At 41.5% G+C, this 21,336-nt stretch overlaps 1 protein-coding gene across 1 annotated transcript in view; it reads right to left on the bottom strand.

Moving 5' to 3' along the window:
* Window positions 1–21,336, bottom strand: part of FBXO42 (F-box protein 42) — a 108,203-nt gene that overhangs the window by 44,137 nt on the left and 42,730 nt on the right. Inside the window, exons 2-3 of the mRNA XM_046019468.1 lie at window positions 5,907–6,174; window positions 1,296–1,412 (exon numbers count right to left, since the gene is read on the bottom strand). Coding sequence (XP_045875424.1) covers window positions 1,296–1,412; window positions 5,907–6,156 — 367 coding nt within the window. The 5' untranslated portion in view covers window positions 6,157–6,174. The remainder of the gene's footprint in view (window positions 1–1,295; window positions 1,413–5,906; window positions 6,175–21,336) is intronic.

Here is a 21,336-nt window from a genome sequence, read left to right as displayed (position 1 = left end):
AAACTTCAGGGGCGGCTGGGTGGCTCAGTAGGTTAAAGCCTCTACCTTTGGCTCAGGTCATGATCTCAGGGTCCTGGGATCGAGCCCCGCACCGGGCTCTCTGCTAGGCAGGGAGCCTGCTTCCCCCTCTTTCTCTGCCTACCTCTCTGCCTACTTGTGATCTCTAATAAATAAATAAAATCTTAAAAAATAAATAAATTTAAAAAACCCTTAATTTTAAAAAGAGTTTAAAATTAGTTTTAGTATCAAAGACTATAAAAAGTATCAAAATTAGTATTCCAGACAACAATATAGGCTTAGAACAGGAAAAACTCTTCTATGAGCTAAAGAGTTGAGAGGTTTCATGCAGGAGCTAGAACCCCAGCTGTCTTCAAGGAAAGGCAGGCTTCAGCTAAAAGGATGGGAATACTGCAGCGAGGAAGAAACCAGTACGGTTGAGGAGAGCTCCTGGGAAAAGATGGGAGATGAACTGGTAAATCTGGACAAAGATCAAATTAAAGAGGGCTCTGAATATAAGACTTAAGTTTAGCTTTTATTTTGTAAGCAATGGACAGGCACGGAAGGTTTTTGAACAGGGAAGTAACATAATTAAAACAGTAAGTATGAGAAATTTTCTAAGAGCCCCCCCCCCCCCACCAATGAGCTTTCTTTACGCAGAACCATTAATAATACACCTTTACTGGCCCAAGATATAGCACATCTCATTCTGATGAAGGAATGAATCACTAACAGAATAAAATGGTGTCTACAAAAATCAATGAAAATGGAGTTAATGCCAGAATAATTTGAAGAACTCTAAATTATATCTAAATTGCCAGAAGATTTATAATTTTACTATTTAAATTTGTATTTTATAGTTAATACCCTTGGTGTTCAAAAATTTTTGTGTGACCCCAGTCAAATTCAGTGTTTGCTAAACATATACTATGTTAAAATAAAGAATTATTGTAAGACTTAGTGCTAAATCCTGGCTACTCCCAAAGTAGGATCTCAGAAATACCCATGTGCACTCCTTTCCTTTGTTTTCCTCTGACTTGACATCAGATGTTCAAGTCTAAGATAATACCTTGACCTCTTTGTAGCAGATACTAGAAAAATCCAAATATAAAATTATACCAGAGTGTCTATCCTATATCTAGGCTCACACTCTTCCCTGACTGTAATTATAAAATTAATAGAAATCCTCATTTTGCATTCTCTTCATTAAAAAGTCAAACAAAATACATGCCTCTGGTGTAATTTTTAGAAAAACGATTACAGGCAGGGTGGCCTCTGCTGTCACGGTGAATACTTACTGTGTGAGAACCGCTGAGTGATCGGGGTTCCAGGGTAAGGGTATGTCCGACTCTCCCACTGAATGTGTCCTTCCTGGACGGCCTTTATGAAACCGTGGTAACACTGGTGGGCTACACCTAAAGACAAAAATAACAAAGGCTTCAACCTGGATACTTCACTTTTCTTTTTTTTTTTAAAGATTTTATTTATTTATTTGACAGAGAGAGATCACAAGTAGGCAGAGAGGCAGGCAGAGAGAGAGGAGGAAGCAGGCTCCCTGCGGAGCAGAGAGCCCGATGCGGGGCTCGATCCCAGGACCCTGAGATCATGACCTGAGCCGAAGGCAGCGGCTTAATCCACTGAGCCACCCAGGCGCCCCTCACTTTTCAATCAAATTATTAAAACTGCATTTATTAACTATCTTATCACTTTTATAAGACCTAAGTTTCCGGGATGCCTGGGTGGCTCAGTTGGTTAAGAGGCTGCTTTCGGCTTGGGTCATGATCCCTGGTCATGGGATCCAGTCCTGCATCCGGCTCCTTGCTCGACAGGGAGCCTGCTTCTCCCTCAGCTTCTGTCTGTCACTCTGATAAATAAAAAAATAAAATCTTAAAAAAAAAAAGACCTAAGTTTTTTGGAGGAACTCCAAATTTCTCTGATTTTTCATTCAAAGAAGGAAAACAGAATTTCAAAACAAGAAAATCCAATCCTTTTACTTTACCAAGGTTCAGGGAGGTTAAGTGTTACTAAGCTCAAGGTTGCAAAATTAGCTTGCACTGGAACTCTGCTCCCCTTCATGTCATATGATGAGGCAACACATTAAAATAATTGGTAGGGGCACCTGGCTCAGTCAATAGAACATATGACTCTTGAACTCAGGGTTGTGGAGTTTGAGCCTCATATTGGGCACAGAGTTTACCTTTAAAAATAAATAAATAGGGGCGCCTGGGTGGCTCAATGGTTAAGTCTCCGCCTTCAGCTCAGGTCATGATCTCAGGGTCCTGGGATCGAGCCCCACACTGGAATCTGCTCAGTGTCCCCCACTCTGTCTGCCTGCCTCTCTGCCTATTTGTGATCTCTGTCTGTCGAATAAATAAATAAAATCTTGAAAATAAATAAGTAAGTAGGTAAAAACAAAATAACTGTATGATTTACTCCAAAGCAAAGGGGGTGAGGGGATAGTTTAGTTTTGTGAGAAAGAGCTGGTAAAACAGTGTCTGGAATATAAATAACAGGCATTCATAAATGTCTATGGCTAAACCATGGTAACCAAGCATATTTCATCTTAAACAAAGAGATAATAATTAGCTTACAGGGAATTATGAAATAATGAATTTACAACTATAGAAAGCTATCTTTAAAAGTGAGAGCTTTTGGGGCGCCTGGGTGGCTCAGTGGTTTAAGCCACTGCCTTCGGCTCAGGTCATGATCTCAGGGTCCTGGGATCGAGTCCCGCATCGGGCTCTCTGCTGGGCAGGGAGCCTGCTTCCCTCTCACTCTCTCTGCCTGCCTCTCTGCCTACTTGTGATCTCTCTCTGTCAAATAAATAAATAAAATCTTTAAAAAAAAAAAAAAAAGTGAGAGCTTTTACTATAATGGTGGATACATGTCATTATACATTTGTTCAAACCCAAAGAATGTGCACCCTAATGTAAATTGTGGACTGTGGGCAATGAGATGTCCATGAGATTCATCAACTGTAAAAAATGTAACACTCTGATAGAGGATGTTGATAGGGGAAGCTGTGGATTTCGGGAAGATGGGGGTATATGGGAAATCCTAAAATTTCAATTCAATTTTGCTGTAAACCTAAAACCGCTCTAAAATATCCAGTCCATTTTCCTTTTTTTAAAAGTGAGAGCTTCAAGTTTCTGGAACAATCTTTTTTTTTTAATATTTTATTTATTTGACAGAGAAAGATCATAAGTGGGCAGAAAGGCAGGCAGAGAGAGAAAGGGGGAGGCAGCTCCCTGTTGAGCAGAGAGCCCGATGTGGGGCTTGATCCCAGGACCCTGGGATCACGACCTGAGCCACCCAAGCACCCCAATAATCTATCTTTTTAACCCATGAAATGATTATCTTATTTCAAAGAGCAACATTCTGAATGAAGAGTATAACAAATTATGTTACACTTTGAAAGAACGTATCATTTTTTAATTCATGTCACCTTAGGGGATCCTTAAGCAGGATGAGAGTACTTATACATGTTTTCCAATGATGATTACTATCCCTTGGCTGAACTCACAATTAAGAATTAAATATTAAGGGATGCCTGGGTGGCTCAGTTGGTTAAGTGTCTGTCTTTGGCTCAGGCTCCTTGCCCACTCCCAGCACATGCTCTCTCTCCCAAATACAGAAATAAAATCTCAAAAAAAAAAAAAGATTTAGGGGTGCCTGGGTGGTTCAGTGGGTTAAGCCTCTGCCTTCAGCTCAGGTCATGATCTCAGGATCCTGGGATCGAGCCCCACATCGGGCTCTGTGCTTGGCAGGGAGCCTGCTCCCCCGCCTCCCCGCCTGCCTGCCTCTATCCCTATTTGTGATCTCTGTCAAATAATAAAATCTTTTTAAAAAAGAATTAAATATTAGAAAGACACAGCTACTCAATGTGTGACAGCACTGCCAACTATACACTGGTGAAGAAAGTAACACAGATTTGTAAATGCTGAAATGAGGTAAGGCAGCAAGGAATAAAAAGACAGATACCTAGTGACAGAACAGGACAGGGGGAGACTGTCTTGGCAGTAACTTCCTTCCCCCTGAAGATTTAAGACTGTGAGTACTAGGTTAGGGCTTCTCTCCCTTAAAAAAAATGTATCAAAATAATTGGAATGCCCAAAAAAAACCAAAAAACAAAAAAACCCACAAAAAACCCTAAGAATAAATTCATGTATTTCATTAGAACACAGTCCCTCGTCCATGATTCTTCCACTTCTATTTTAGAGATGAAACCATCTACTTCCACAGGTTAGGCAGCCAGTCTCTCCTGGGGAGTCCATTAAGTCTACAAAGAAGCAGGCTGTGCACACCAGTATTACCAGTTGTGAGCAAATGAGCACAGGGCCCAGCAAGCAGTTTCAGCACAGCTGGTCCTCGGTCTTCAGGCTGGACGCTGAGCAACTGACAACGACCCCATGCCTCCTGAGAACCACCCTGATGAAAAGATTTTAAAACTCAGTCTGATCTAAAGGTTTTTCTGTCGTAACTCTGACTGCCTGTTCCCACTAGGAAAGAACAAATTGATACAACCCTTGCTTTGATCAAAGATTATTTAACTGGCCTGATACCTTCATTTTAAAAACTGATACCTTCATTTTAAAAACAGGCCTTTTCCACTTAAAATGTAATGAAGTCAAGGGGCACCTGGGTGGCAGTCGGTTAAGTGTCCAACTCTTGGTTTCAGCTCAAGTCATGATCTTGGCGTCATGCGACCAAGCCTTGGATCAGTCGGTTAAGTGCTTGCCTTCAGGGCAGGTCATGATCCCAGGGTTCTGGGATGGAGCCCCAAATTGGGCTCCCAGGCTCACATTCGGGGTGGAGTCTGCTTAGGACTCTCTCTGCCCCTCCACTCCTCTCTCTCTGCCCCTTCACTCCTCTCTCTCTCTAATAAATAAATCATTCTTAAAAGAATAAAAACAAAAACAAAAAAACCTGGGGCGCCTGGGTGGCTCAGTTGGTTAAGCATCTGCCTTTGGCTCAGGTCATGATCCCAGGGTCCTGGGATCAAGTCCCCACATTAGGCTCCTGGGATGCTCAGCCTGCTTCTCCCTCTCCCTCTGCCTGCCACTCCCCTTGCTTGTGCCCTCTCCTCTCCTCTCTCTCTCTCTCTCCCTGAAATAAACAAATCTTAAAAAACAAAATAAAACAAAACAAAAAAAACGAATGAAGCCAATTACCTGCTACTAATTCAAAATATAGCATACCTAGTAACTACAACATTTAGCCAAAGTTGAAATCTTAATTAGGAAATGATGGAAAAACAGGAGAAACTCATTTTTAAATGTAAAAGACATGCATAGGGCCTACACTGCTTGAGATACAATTAAACAGTAAACGCTTGCACAATTCCATATTTGCCACAGTTAGCTACTTTAAACACAATGATATCCTCGTAAAGAACATGGACTCTAAACCCAGACTACCTGAATGTTGAGTGTTTGATCCTCCATTTACTACCTGTGTGACCTTGGCTACCATTCTTAACCATGCCTCACACTCCATTTCTTCATCTAATTCAGAGTCTGCTGTGAGGACAGGACAATAGCCGCTACACTGCCCGACAATGCTCAATAGTGAGCGTACATTAACACTCACTATACTGTTAACCCATATCGATCCCTACTTCACCAGTTCAAGAAGAACACAATTTACCAGATTAACTCTAAGAATATGCAGAAAAAGAATCTTCGTTTTAAAACTGCCAAGTGGGATTAACTATCACAAAATTCAAGCTGTTCATAATACTAGCCAAGATTAAGAGAAAAGGAAAATGTAGAGAGTTAATTGTCTCACACTAAATTTTAGAACCACGATACACTTAAGGGAGGACAGGGAAAATGAAATTGGGAGTTCAAAAATAAATCATTAAAACAGATTTTAAATAAATAAATAAGCCTTTCCACTGTCCACAGTACCTTTGATAAGTCGATACCACTGTTTGCAGACAAGGGCTGCAGTTTTGTGCTCCTGGTATGGTGAAAGGAAGGACAGGATATACTCCAAAACCTCTTCTGGCAATTCAGACATGGACCTGTTATGTCTTGTCTCCTCAGCCTCCAGTGCTGGGTGGGGCTCCTCATCCTGCTCCATTGTCCCTTCCAGCACGGCTTCTTCTTGGTCCACAGCCATGAAACTGTCATCTTCACTGTCCGAGGAGCTGGCCATGACATTCCACTCAAACAGCTATGGTGGGAAATGCACAAACATCAGTATACACTGTCAGAAGCTCTGAAACAACTCAGGCACACACATTCAAGCAGCACATGATGTCTTTCAGACCCTCAATGTGAAATCTGTTCCTCAGCCCTTTCCCACACTAGCTGTGAGCCGTCCTCATTTGACAGGTAGAGCTCATACACCAAGCCCATCCCAAATATCTAACAAATCCTTACAGGCTTCTGACTGTATTGTTTCTCTCCACTGTAAACCAGAATGACAGTCAAGTTCTAGTACAACCATAAAACTAGAAGACTGTCCTGTAATGCTCTTCTAAGGCAAGTTTCTGACTGGCAGACAGCAAAGGGTATAGCAACTATACTCCCCCTAGGCATGATTCAAGACCCCAAACTTCAAAGGAAAAACAAACCGTGGGTTCTATAAAGAGTAATAAGAGCATTCTGAGGACGTGGATTAAGAAAAGTTTTTCTAGGGGCGCCTGGGTGGCTCAGTGGGTTAGGCTGCTGCCTTCAGCTCGGGTCATGATCTCAGGGTCCTGGGATCGAGTCCTGAATCAGGCTCTCTGCTTGGTGGAGAGCCTGCTTCCCTCTCTTTCTCTCTCTCTGCCTGCCTCTATGTCTACTTGTGATCTCTCTCTGTCAAATAAATAAATAAAATCTTTAAAAAAAAAAAAAGAAAGAAAGAAAGAAAGAAAAGTTTTTCCAGGGGCACCTGAGTGGCTCAGTGTGTTAAGCCTCTGCCTTTGGCTTGGGTCATGATCTCAGGGTCCTGGGATCAAGCCCCACATAGGGCTCTGCTCAGCAGGGGAGTCTGCTCTCCCCCTCCCGCCTGCCTCTGGCTACTTGTGATCTCTCTCTCTGTCAAATACATAGGTAAAATCTTTTAAAAAAAAAAGTTTTTCGGGCACCTGGGTGGCTCAGTGGGTTCAGCCTCTGCTTTCAGCTCAGGTCATGATCTCAGGGTCCTGGGATTGAGTCCCGCATCAGGCTCTCTACTCGGCAGGGACCATGCTTCCTCCTCTCTCTCTCTCTCTCTCTCTCTGCCTGCCTCTCTGCCTACTTGTGACCTCTCTCTGTCAAATAAATAAATAAAATCTTTTTTTAAAAAAAGTTTTTCTAGCTTTTATACAAGGCAATTCACTTAAGAGGAAAACAGATATTCCAAGAATAGGCCTAACTAGCTAAAATACCATATACAAGGCAATATTTATATTGCCTTGCATCAAAAAAGATCCAGGGAGTAAAAAAACAAAACAAAACAGAAAAAGTATATATGCCCATCAATAACGTAACAGATAGGGGCAGCACCTGAGTGGCTCTGTGGGTTAAAGCCTCTGCCTTTGGCTTGGGTCATGATCCCAGGTCCTGGGATGGAGCCCTGCATCGGGCTCTCTGCTCAGCAGGGAGCCTGCTTCCTCCCTCCCTCTCTGCCTGCCTCTCTGACTGTTTGTGATCTCTGTCTGTCAAATAAATAAATAAAATCTTTAAAAAAAATAACGTAACAGGTAAATTGTGGTACATTCACACAGTGAAATTAACACAATGGAATACAGCAAGGAACTACAGGCAGAGAGGAGTGGGAAGCAGGCTCTCTGCTGGGCAGAGAGCCCAATGTGGGGCTTGATCCCAGGACCCTGAGATCATGACCCAGGCCGAAGGCAGAGGCCTAAACCACTGAGCCACCCAGGCTCTGCTCAGCCACTGGCTGGGGGCTCCTCCAAAGCTGAGGCCCACCATGAATGGACTAAAAGATTTCTTTAGTTATATTCCTTACAGATGGGCAGCAAGTTCTTATCTGAAGGGATATCTGACATTTTCTTATTTTCTAATAAATCTATTCCCCTTGACCATAACCCAGATCACTCACTACGACATTAAAATTTCCAGCATTCCCTCTAACACTGATGCAAAGAATAAAAAATACTGGGAAGAGAAGAGGACTCTTGCAATATACTTGGGGCTTTGAGAAAGATCTGCAATGTTCTAGGGTTGCCTGGCTGGCAGTCAGTAGGGCATGTAACTCTTGATCTTGGGGTTGTAAGTTCGAGCCCCACACTGGGTGTAGAGATTACTTAAAATATATATAAATATAAATATATAGATATAGATATAGATATCTGAAATGTTCCAAAAGATGAGGGGGATGGGGAGAGCAAAGAACAGAAACTTTCCCCTCTCATTTCTACCACTCCTGTAATTTATATAAGAATTATGTACGACATCTTAAAAACCAGGGGCGCCTGGGGGGCTCAGGGGGTTAAGCCTCTGCTTTTGGCTCAGGTCATGATCTCAGGATCCTGGGATTGAGTCCTGCGTAGGGCTCTCTGCTCAGAGGGGAGCCTGCTTCCCCCCCCCTCACCCCGCCTGCCTCTCTGCCTACTTGTGATCTCTCTGTCAAATAAATAAATAAAATCTTTAAAAAATAAATAAACACTGGAAGAATGATCACATTAAGGAAAATGAAAACATGAATCAGCTCATGAAGCCGCTTCCAAGAAACTCATCTACCAAATTGGCTCACGATACTACACTGTGTCCTAGCAGAGTGGCTGCTAGAATCTTAATGAGATGGTGAACGACTGGTAGCTAATGGAAGTAGGGGAGTAGCCTAAGTTCTCCTAGCTGGGGGAAGAGGGACAATGGCAGAGGGAAGGTGGCGGCAATCCCCTCCATTCCCCAAAAGTAGAGCACTGTTTACTGTAGGTTTACTGTAATTGTATTAAATGATCCTAGTTACCCCCACCTTGGGTGAGCTGTTTTTCCACACACTTACCTCACTACAGGAAGGCTTTTCCATTTCCAGCCTAACTCCTACCCTAAGGAGTAGTCATATAAAATATAAAACAAAAATTAAAAATTTCTTTCTGGCAAAAAAGAAAAAAGGTACATTTACTACTGAGAAAAAAAATTACTTCCCATATTCCCTCTTATTGTTTCCCCTGCAAGTTTTCATTTCTCTCTTCCCACTGGCTATCTTTCCTAATGTACTTTCTCCTATTTTTAACCCCCACTCAGCTCTGAAATTTACTAGGGAAAAGAATCCAAAGAAACAGATTCCTTGAATTTGGCTGCATCTTTCGCATTTGAATTACACATAGCATCTCGAATACAGTTGTTCCTTTACTCAACAGCTTGGCCGATTGTGAGGGTCTGCTTCAGAACAAACTTAATCAGTTTAGCTGTAAGAGCTTATTACAGAATACTATTTTTTTTCTCAAGAAAAATAAATGTTTGGGGACGCCTGGGTGGCTCAGTCAGTTAAGCTGCTGCCTTCAGCTCAGGTCATGATCCCAGGGTCCTGGGATCAAGTCCTATGTCAGGCTCAGAGGGGAGCCTGCTTCTCTCTCTTTGCCTCTGCCTGCCACTATGCCTGCTTGTGCACTCTCTCTCTCTCTCTCTCTGACAAATAAATAAATAAAATCTTTAAGAAAAAGAAAAATAAATGTTTGGTCCAATAAAAACAACTTCTTACTCCCTTTCCAAATCTTCTCAAAGTACAATCAGCAAGAAAACATGAAGGGACTCACACTTTTGTAACAACCAGTTTTAAAGATTTTATTTATTTATTTATTTATTTGACAGAGAGAGAGATTACAAGTAGGCAGAGAGGCAGACAGAGAGAGAGGAGGAAGCAGGCTCCCTGCGGAGCAGAGAGCCCGATGCGGGGCTCGATCCCAGGACCCTGAGATCACGACCTGAGCCGAAGGCAGCGGCTTAATCCACTGAGCCACCCAGGCGCCCCTGTAACAACCAGTTTTAAATAATTCTCCCATTCAACCATTTCCCTGTTCACAAGAGCACCAAACCCCATGCTCCTGAGGGCATGTTTCCAAACTTGGCCCTGAGCACAGATGCCAATGGGAATACACAGGAATGGGCTCAGATGTGATTCCTCTGTAATTACATGCCCAGTACCGATTTGCACAGTCCTTCATTTTCACTTCCATGATTAGGTAATGAAATCATCACTCATATTCCCACAGGATATGGAGGCCTTCTGAAACAGTTTTTGTTCCCTTCATGCCAAAAGAAGCCCTACAAAACAATTCGCACGTAATTGTTAACTCACTGAATGTGGTTTTCGTGAAGTCTTTTTTTTTTTAAGATCTTATTTCTTGGGACGCCTGGGTGGCTCAGTCAGATGAGTGGCTGCCTTTGGCTTGCGTCATGATCCCGGGGTCCTGGGACTGAGTTCCACATCAAGCTCCTTGTTCAGTGGAAAGCCAGCTTCTCCCTCTGCCTGCTCTGCCTGCCAGTTCCCCTGCTCGTGCACGCGCGTACTCTTTCTCGTGCATGCGTGCTCGCGCGTGTGTGCGCTCTTGCGCTCTCTCTCTCTCTCTCTCTCTCTCTGATAAATAAATAAATAAATAAAATCCTGAAAAAAAGAATAAAGATCTTATTTCTTAAGTAATTTCTACACCCAATGTGGGGCTCAAACTTCCAATCATGAGATCAAAAGTCATACCTTGTATAGACTAAGCCAGCCAGGCACCCGGGTTTTCCTGAAGCCTTTTTTTTTTCTTTTTAAGTAATCGCTACACCCAACATGGGGCTCGAACCCACAACCCTGAAATCAAGAGTCACACGCTCCACCGACTGAGCCAGCCAGGCACCCTATTATGAAGTCTTTAATGGAATTCTTCCTCATCCTTCACATTTTTGTTAGACCTTCTTAGTTTCCCCAGGTTTTTGGAAGAAACCACAAACTGAAGCCAATTTACTGGAATCTGAGCTCTTTTGAGGACATGTCTAGCCATCTTGTCTTGCTAGAACTAAATATGCAAATGAGCCCAAGATTTATTGAAATTTCTACTCACACCACCCCTGCTCTGACTTTTAATTATTTTATACCAGAAATTACATCATCAGTACATGCGAGAATAGCAGACCCTACCCTTATAGGTCACTGGATGCTGCCAAGATACTTTATTGGTCAGAATAAATATACTCTTTGGTTCCTTGTTTTGACCTTTTAAGGTGTACACTGGTCTGAGAGTCTGCGCCAGACTCCGGAGCCATACCCAGTGACCTTTTGCTGGGTCAAGATGGGTGGTACTAAAGAAACCATTTATTTGGCCCAGTAGTATCACTATTATACTATACTACACTACTATACTATACTATATACAGTATACTATGAGACTACATCCAACTAAAAACAAATCACTTTTAAAAATCCAAACACTGGGACGCCTGGGTGGCTCAGTTGGTTAAGTGGCTGCCTTCGGCTCAGGTCATGATCCAAGCGTCCTGGGATTGAGTCCCACATCGGGCTCCTTGCTCAACAGGGAGCCTGCTTCTCCCTCTGTCTCTGCCTGCCACTCTGTCTGCTTGTGCTCACTCTCTGTCTCTCTCTAACAAATAAATAAATAAAATCTTTAAAAAAAAAAAATCCAAACACTTTGGGGCACCTGCCTGGCTCAGTCAGTAGAACATGTGACTCTTGACCTCAGAGAGCTCAAGCCCCACATTGCGCATAGAGCTTATTAAAAAAAAAAAAAAAAAAATGCTGGTGCCTGGGTCGCTCAATCGTTAAGCATCTGCCTTCAGCTCAGGTCATGATTCCAGGGTCCTGGGATCGAGTCCCGCATTGGGCTCCTGGCTCACCGGAAAGCCTACTTCTCCTTCTCCCACTCCTCCTGCTTGTGTTCCTTATCTCTTGTGTGTCTCTCTCTGTCAAATAAATAAATAAAATCTTTTTTAAAAATTACATATACCCTGCCCATCTTAAAGGTAAGATTTCGAGACAGGGAGATCTGGCTACTGTTTCTCCTTGTAACACTGCGTGATTCAGGATAGGTCCACACAGAACAACGTGGGAAAACCTCTTTACCCCTAAGTAATGAAAATTCCCTACTTTATGAAGATTCTGTAAAGGTAGCAGCTATCAATCAACAACTCTGAACTCCCTGAAGGAAACTGATTAAGTTGTGAAGACTTAAAATCAATTCACAGAAATTCTGGATGGGAATGAAACTATTTTGTTACTCACATACCAGTTTTTATCAAATCCTAGAACACTATTCGATTAACCGTGCCTTTGATTTCCGCAGAACTAGACATCTGACAATCCTCTTGGAATAAACATGTCTTTATGAAAATCAAAATACACTTCACTTACTAAAAGGAAGCCGAAGGCTTAAAATGCAATCAAGTTTATTCTTCACAATTTCAAAAAGCTAAAAAAGAAAATGCAACAGGGGAACCTCTCACTGACAGTAAGATAAAGCACTGAGACTTCACTGAAGAACATGTGGCTGGACTGAACGGAAAAGCACCCACAGTCATCTGCAATATGAAGGCTTCTGAGGCTTCAGGAGCCAAGCAGCAACCTTGCACACCGTTACTGTGAACTCATGAAGTCACCCACCTAAGCAGCACTCATGTTAGCTAATAGGTATCGGATACTACTCTTGAAAATATAAAATACTGTTAAATGAAGGCCACAATATGATTCAGTCTAAGACAATAATAAGCCTTGTTAATATACCACATTATCATTCTACTAACTCAAATGAAAAAGTTATAGAAAACGGTAAAATACAAATTTCCACCTTCATGCATTCAACAAATATCAACGGGACATTTACTATACATGAAAATACTGTGCTTACATCCCATGGGAGTTAAACAGAAGTGGACATTCCAGGGTGCCTGGGTGGCTCAGTCGGTTAAGCGCCTGATTTGGTTTCAGCTCAGGTTATGGTCTCATGGGTCAAGGATGGAGCCCTACATGGGGCTCCATGCTCAGCAGGGAGTCTGCTTGAAGATTCTCTCTCCCTGCCCCTGTCCCTACTTGCATGCATGTTCTCTCTCTCCCTCAAATAAATAAATAAATCTTAAAAAAAAAAAAAAGAGGATATGCCACTATTTCCTTTCAAGGACATTAACGTGGTAAGAGCCAAAGACACACAATTAATGAATACCAACACAGGACAGACCTGTGCTACAAACAAGCTTTAGCAGTTCAGGGAAGGAGGAGATGGCTTCCAACTAGTCTGAGCAGGAAATTACACAAAGGCAAGCATTTCAACGTTGAAGAATAGGTAGGATTGCAGAGAATGAAGTGGGAGAAGGTGGAGGGATAAGACATATCTCTTAAAATGATATTCTTGCTACTTATGGAATCATCTTTAGAACAAAGGGCAAAAACTATTTTTTCACCATTTGCACATACTACTTAATATTTTATCTATATCAACAGAAGCTCATAATCTGGAGACTCCTTGGTTCTTGACAGTCAATGTTTTGACTAAGTCTAGAAATAGAGTCATTTGGCATAACTACTGTTGCTATTAGCAAACTGTGAGCTATTTTGACAAGCAAATTCAGAACGCTGTTTCTACAAAGCATTCCAAACCTAGTTAGAGATATCAGCTGCACTAAGCTTTTTTTTTAAGTGGTTAATTCATCAATGTGTTATCTAAGATCTGCTTTAATGAAATTGAAAAATATTTTCCCAAATTACCCACTTAGTATACTTTCATTCTTTACAATGACTGATATTAGACTTTTATAGAGTAGCAGAAATGGACCAGGTCTCAGGGTATTCTCCATATTCATACGTAGCAGCAAAGGCCTTTGTTATACCAAGTATATGGTCAAGAAAAATGTACTGGTTTCGTATCACGAATGGAAATACTCTAGGATCTGAAAATTCCATATGGAGGAACTACACATTCTAGGTTCCAACGAAATGTTTCATTTGGTAGAAAGAATACAACAGAACTTTAATACCCAAATTTGTATTTTGTGAGAGCTTGAATTTTTAGTTTTTTTTTAATTTTTAGATTTTAAGAGAAGACAATGATAATGTACAAAATATAGAATAATTAGGATTGCAACAATTTAACACATAGTAATTTTAAACAAAATGCTTTCATTTGAAGTACAGTATGAATCAGAGAGGAGTTAGAGGAGAAAAAAGGTACATTAAAGGGTGTGTTATTCTGGGTTTGGAAATGTTTTCCTTCTCAAAAATAATTATTTAGGGGCGCCTGGGTGGCACAGTGGGTTAAAGCCTCTGCCTTCGGCTCAGGTCATGATCCTGGGGTCCTGGGATCGAGCCCTGTGTCGGGCTCTCTGCTCAGCGGGGAGCCTGCTTCCTCCTCTCTCTCTCTTTCTGCCTGCCTCTCTGCCTACTTGTGATCTCTGTCTGTCAAATAAATTAAAAAATTAAAAACAAAATAATAATTATTTAAGAGTGCCTGGGTGGATCAGTTGGTTAAGCATCTGCCTTCGGGGTCAGGTCATGATTCTGGAGTCCTAGGATCCAGTCCCACATCGGGCTCCCTGCTCCACAGAGAGCCAACCTCTCCCCTTGCCTCTCTGTCTCTCATGAATAAATAAAATCTTTAGAAAATAGTATTTAAGAAAGAAAAATGCAAAAGGGGCAAATAACCATATTATAACAGTAGTAAACTGTATTAACTCAAAATTGACTCCATCAGGCTACAGAAATGCTCAGAACTTACCTACTTCTGCCTCTCCGCTCCCACAATACTAACTACCTGCCGGCAGTACCAGGCATTACTCCACTGCACCTGTCTGTCTGCCTTCTCCTCTCCCCTTAAGACATAAAAGAAATTTGTTTTCTGCATCCATACAAGAGCTCAGCAAATAAGCAAATACAACTTTATGAATTCATTTTAAAGTCAATGACAAAGGGCGCCTGGGTGGCTCAGTGGGTTAAGCCTGTGCCTTCAGCTCAGGTCATGATCTCAGGGTCCTGGGATGAGCTCCGCATCAGGCTCTCTGCTCAGCAGGGAGCCTGCTTCCCCCTCGCCTTCTGCCTGCCTCTCTGCCTACTTGTGATCTCTCTCCCTCTGTCAAATAAATAAAATTTTAAAAAATAAATAAATAAATAAAGTCAATGACAAAACCTGCATATTAATTCCTACATATTCTGATGGGGAAAAAAACAAACTTCATATCAAAAAGTAAAATTAAAAAAAAACAAAAACAGTTGAGATGGCTAAAGACTAATAAAACCAGAAGATGGAGACTAGAAACAGGAATGAAATGGGAATTTTTATTTTTTTTTAAGATTTTATTTATTTGTCAGAGAAAGAGGGAGCACAAGCAGGGGAAGCAGCACGCAGAGCAGGCAGAGGGAGAAGCAGGCTCCCCGCTGAGCAGGATGCGGGCCCGATCCCAGGACCCTGGGATCACGACCCAAACTGATCGCAGATGCTCAACCACTGAGCCACCCCAGGCGCCCAAATCACTACTACTTTTTTCTTTTTTTTTTTTTTCAAAGATTCTACTTATCCATTTGACAGACAGAGATCACAAAAAGGCAGAGAGGCAGGCAGAGAGAGAGAGGAGGAAGCAGGTTCCCCGCCGAGCAGAGAGCCCGATGCGGGGCTTAATCCCAGGACCCTGAGATCGATCGTGACCCGAGCCGAAGGCAGAGGCTTTAACCCACTGAGCCACCCAGGCGCCCCATCACTACTACTTTTAAGATGTTCAGATTTTTTTTGCCGTTATGCACTTTCCTTCTGACAATGAGAGAGGAGTATGCAAAAACCACTGCAGGCCAGGATTCTCTTAGCCTTATGTGGAAAGCCTTTTGAAAAGATCGTATCACAATGGTTCCCAGGATTATGAATTTCAGGAATCAGCAATTTTTTTAGACTGACATAGGGTCAACAAATTTTTATTTTCCCAAGTAAGAACAAGGAAAAAAAAAAAAAGACACCACACACACAAATCCTACCATCTAAAATATCACAGCTTCACAAAGGAGAATTAAAAACCTGCACAAGGTAGAAGATCATAATCTTTCAATAAAAGCTTTCCCCAACAAGAAAGGAACTCTTAGACACACATATGCACACACCCTCAAGACAATGAGGGTAAACGAGTTTTTTTGGGAACCATTACTGTGGCATGGTATTTCAATTTAAAACTTTGCTTTAGGGCACCTGGGTGGCTCAGATGGTTGGGCAACTGCCATCCTGGAGTCCTGGGATAGAGCCCTACATCGGGCTCCCTGCTTGGCAGGGAGTCTGCTTCTCCATCTGACCTGCCCTCTTCTCATGCTTTCTCTCAAACAACAAACAAACAAACAAATAAATAAGTAAAACTTTGCTTTACGTAGGGGCGCCTGGGTGGCTCAGTGGGTTAAGCCTCTGCCTTCGGCTCAGGTCATGCCTTCGGGGTCCTGGAATTGAGGCCCACGTCGGGCCTGGGGATGCCTGATTTCCTCACTTTGCCTGCCCCTCTGCCTACTTGTGATCTCTGTCAAATAAATGAATAATATCTTTAAAAAAAATTTTTTAAATCCCATAATTAAAATAAGTATTAATCTGGATTTTATTTATTAAGTTTTTTATTTTAATTCAGTATAGTTAACATAGAATGTTATCTTAGTTTCAGGTATACAATACAGTGATTCAACAACCCTATGCATTACTCAGTGCTCATGATGATAACTGTACTCTTTAATCCCCATCACCTATTTCCGCAATCCCCCAACCTACCTCTCCTCTGGCAGTCATCACCTTGTTCTCTATAGTTAAGACTGTTTCTGGGTTTGTCTATTTTCCTTTGCTCATTTGTTTTATTTTTAAAATTTCATACCAGTGAAATCATGGTATTTGGCTTTCTCTGATTTACTTCACTTAGCATTATACTCTTCAGCTATACCCATGTTGTTGCAAAAGTAAGATTTCACTCTTTTTAATGGCTAAGTAATATTCCATTGTAGTGTCTGTGCATATACACATATATGTGTATGTATGTATGTATGGGCACATACCACATCTTCTCTATTCATTCATCAACTGACAGACACTTGGGCTGCTTCCATAACCCGGCTGCTGAAAATAACGCTGCAGTAAACACAGCGGTGCATGCCTCCCTTTTAATTAGTGTTCTTGTATTTTTTTTGGGTAAATACCCAAGTAGTGCAATTACTAATCTTATAGGGTAGTCCTATTTTTAACTTTTTGAGGAACCTCCAAACTGTTCCCCAGAGTGGCTGCACCTGTCTGCACTCCCATCAACACTGCAAGAAGATTCCTTTTCCCTTCACATCCTCACCAACACTTCTTGTTTCTTGTGGTTTTAATTTTAGCCATCCTCACAAGTGTGACGTGATAGCTCATTGTTGTTTTGATTTATAATTCCCTGTTGATGAGTGATGTCGAGCATCTATCCACGTGTCTGTTTGCTGTATGTCTTCTTTGGAGACAAGTCTATTCATTATCTTCTGCCCCCTCCCTTTTTTCTTCTGCCTATTTTTTCCCCTATTTTTTAAATGTATCATTTAAAGACATGTATCATTTCTTTATATATTTTGGATATTAACACTTTATTGGATATGCCATTTGCAAATACCTTCTTCCACTCAGTAGGCTGCCTTTTAGTTTTGATGACTGTTTCCTTTGCGGCACAGAAGCTTTTTATTTTGAAGCAGTCCCTATACTTTATTTCGCTTTTGTTTCCCTTGCCTCGGAAGCCATATCCAGAAGGATGTTGCTCCTATGCCTGATGTCAGAGAAACTGCTGCCTATTCTATGATTTTTAGGATCTCAGGTCTCAAATTTAGATCCTTTTCTTTTCCTTAAAGATTTTATTTATTTATTTGACAGAGAGAAGGAACCCAAGCAGGGGCAGAGAGAGAGGGAGAAGCAGGCTTCCCGCTGAGCAGGGCGCCTGATGTGGGGATTGATCCCAGCACTCTGGGATCATGACCTGAGCAGAAGGCAGACACTTATTGACTGAGCCACTCAGGTGTCCCTTGCATTCAGATCCTTGGTCCATTTTGAGTTTACTCTTGTGTGTAGTGTAAGAAAGTTCCAGTTTCATTCTTTTGCATGTAGATGTCCAGTTTTCCCAACATCATTTTATTGAAAAGACTGTCTTTTTCCCATTGCAATATTCTTTCCTCCTCTGTCAAAGGTTAAATCCCATACTTATTAACCATTATAATTATGCGTTTATTTCTGAGTTTTTTATTCTGTTCCATTGATCTATGAGTCTATTTTTGTACCAGTACCATACTGTTCTGACTGCTACAGCCTTGTAATTATAGTATAATGTCATCTGCGAATAGGGAAAGTTTTACTTCTTCCTTACCAATTTGGGAGCTTTTTATTTCTTTTTGTTGTCTGAATGCTGTGGCTAGGACTTCCACTACTATGCTGAATAAAAGTGGTGAGAGTGGACATCTTTGTCTCGTTCCTAACCCTACGGAAAAAGCTCTCAGTTTTTCCCCTTGAATATGATGTGAGCGGTGGGTTTTTCATATAAGGCCTTTATTATGTTGAGGTAACTTCCTACTAAACCTACTTTGTCAAGAGTTTTTTTTTTTATAAGGAATGGATGTTATACTTTGTCAAATGCTTTTTCTGCATCTATTGAAATGATTATACGGGGTTTTTGGGTTTTTTTTTAGTTTGTTTTTTGGGGTTTCCCCCCTAAAGATTCATTTGCTCTAGAGAGAGAAAGTGAGTGTGCACACGAGCACGTGCAAGCTGGCGGAGGGGCAGAGAGGGAGGGAGAGGGACAGGCAGACTCTGAGCTGAGCGTGGAGCCCATAGCAGGACTTCATCCCATGACCCAAGCAGAAACCAAAAGCCTGACGCCCACCTAGGCGTTTTTTGTTTTTTTGTTTTTAAGTAGGCTCCACTTAAAAATTCCTCAATGCAGGACTTGAACTCATGACACTGAGATCAAGACCTGAGCTGAGATCAAGAGTTGGGTGCTTAACTGACTGAGCCACCCAGGCACCCCATGATCCTATGTTTTTTTCTTTTCTCTTACTGATATGATGTATCATGCTGATTGATTTATGAGCATCAAACCACTGTTGCATACCAGCAATAAATCTCACTTGATCATGGTGAATGATTTTTTTTAACGCATTGTTGGATTTGGTTTGCTAGTATTTTGTTGAGAATTCTGGCATCCTGTTCATCAGAGATACTGGCCTGTAGTTCTCTTTTTTTGTTGTGTATCTAACTGGTTTTGGAATCAGGGTAATGTTGGCCTCATAGAATGAATTCCGAAGTTTTCCTTCCTCTTCTATTTTTTGGAATAGTTTGAAAAGAATGGTAAGAACTCTTCTGAAATGCTCGGTAGAATTCACCTGTGAAGCTGCCTGATCCTGGACTTTCGTTTGTTGGGAGTTTAATTACTGATTCAATTTCATTGCTGGTAATTGGTGTATTCAAATTTTCTATTTCTTCCTGTGGTTTTGGTAGGTTACGTTCATAGGAATTTACCCATTTCTTCTAGGTTCTCCAGTTTGTTGGTGAATTTTATATTTATTTATTTATTTGGTGAATTTTATTTTTAACAAAATTAGCTGTTTCCCATATGCTGGGAGACCATTTCCTAATGCTACAAAACAGAGGGAATGATGGCTACTGGCAAGAATACATGAAAGATGAATACAACCTGATTTCTTTCAGAAATAGCTTAGCTGCTCTTGGGGAACACACGTGACACAGCTGACTGTCTGACCCTTGGATTCAGCTCTGGTCCTAATCTCAGGGTTGTGAGATCAGCTCTCCGTCAGGCTCTGCCATCAGTACATGGTCTAAGACTCTCTCCCTTTCCCTTTTCCTCTGCCCCTTACCCCCTTGGTGCGTGCGCTCTCTTTCACTCTCTCTCTCTCTCTCTCTCTCTCTCTCAAATAAATAAATAAATAAATAAATCTTAAAAAGATATCTTAGCTGCTCTTTTCATAATGCTTTTTAATTTACGATTTTTTAAATTTTATTTTATTTACATTTTTATTATATTTTATTTATCTATTTGACAGAAAGAGTGAGATCACAAGTAGGAAGAGAGGCAGGCAGAGAAAGAGGGAGAAAAGTAGGCTCCCTGCTGAGCAGAGAGCCAGACTTGGGGCTTGATGCCAGGACCCTGAGATCATGACCTGAGCTGAAGGCAGAGGCTTAATCCACTGAGCCACCCAGGCGCCCCAATTTACAATTTTTTTAAACTAATGTGTTTTCCCCACTAAATTCCTAATGTCTATATATATATATTTTTTAAAGATTTATTTATTCATTTAAATAAAGAAAACACACTGAGAGAGGGAACACAAGCAGGGGGAGTGGGAGAGGGAGAAGCAGGCCTCCTGCTGAGCAGGAAGCCTAATGTGGGACTCGGTCCCAGTACCCTGGAATCATGACCTGAGCTGAAGGCAGCTGCTTAACCAAACAAACCACTCAAGATCCCCTTCACTGTGCTGTTTTATCACTCCCTTACTTTTTCCTTATACCTTTACCACATAAGGATATGAAAGAAAAAATATATTCCTAAGCAATATATTGTTTAGTTGCTGGATGTAGCTGTAGTTCATTTTCACTGCAATGTCAACCTGCTGTATGAAGACATCACAATTTATCCATTCTACTGTTGAAAGAAACCAATGTCTCCAATGCTTGCTCTTATGAAATAATGAGCATTTTTTAGTTTCTGTAGGCTAGGAGTTGCTTTTTTGTTTGCTTGTTTGTTTGTTTAAAGATTTCATTTATTATTATTTTTTTTTTTTTTAAAGATTTTATTTATTTATTTGACAGAGAGAGATCACAAGTAGGCAGAGAGAGTGAGAGGGAAGCAGGCTCCCCGCTGAGCAGAGAGCCCGATGCGGGACTCGATCCCAGGACCCCAAGACCACGACCCGAGCCGAAGGCAGCGGCCCAAACCACTGAGCCATTTGACAGACAGTGAGAACCCAGGTAAGGAGAGCAGCAGACACAGGGAGAGGGAGAAGCAAAGCAGGCTCCTCACTGAGCAGGGAGCCAGATGCAGGGATGGATCCCAGAACCCGGGGATCACGACCTGAGCTGAAGGGTGGAGACACTTAACTGAATGAGCCACCCAGGTGCCCCTAGGAGTTGCTTTCAAACTTTCTTGACAGCAAACACGTACGAAAATACATTTTATCTCACAAGTCAGTTCACCTACACATACAGATATATAATTGGGAATAAGTTTCTCAAAATAATACCCTTACAATGAAGTACACTAATATTTTCTGTTGTATTTAACAGTTAAGAAGACTGTTGGCCAAATGCCGTTAAACTGCCTTCGTTCTTACTGCTGGGCTACAAGCCATAGGTTGAAAACAGAGCTCTAGAAGACATGTTTAGGAGTACAATGTTTAGGAGTGAAACTGCAGGATATAGGTAGAGGCATGTACATTTCT

Source organism: Meles meles, chromosome 1, assembly GCF_922984935.1.
Source record: "Meles meles chromosome 1, mMelMel3.1 paternal haplotype, whole genome shotgun sequence".
NCBI lineage: Eukaryota > Metazoa > Chordata > Mammalia > Carnivora > Mustelidae > Meles > Meles meles.
This window is presented reverse-complemented; position numbering and strand designations above follow the sequence as displayed.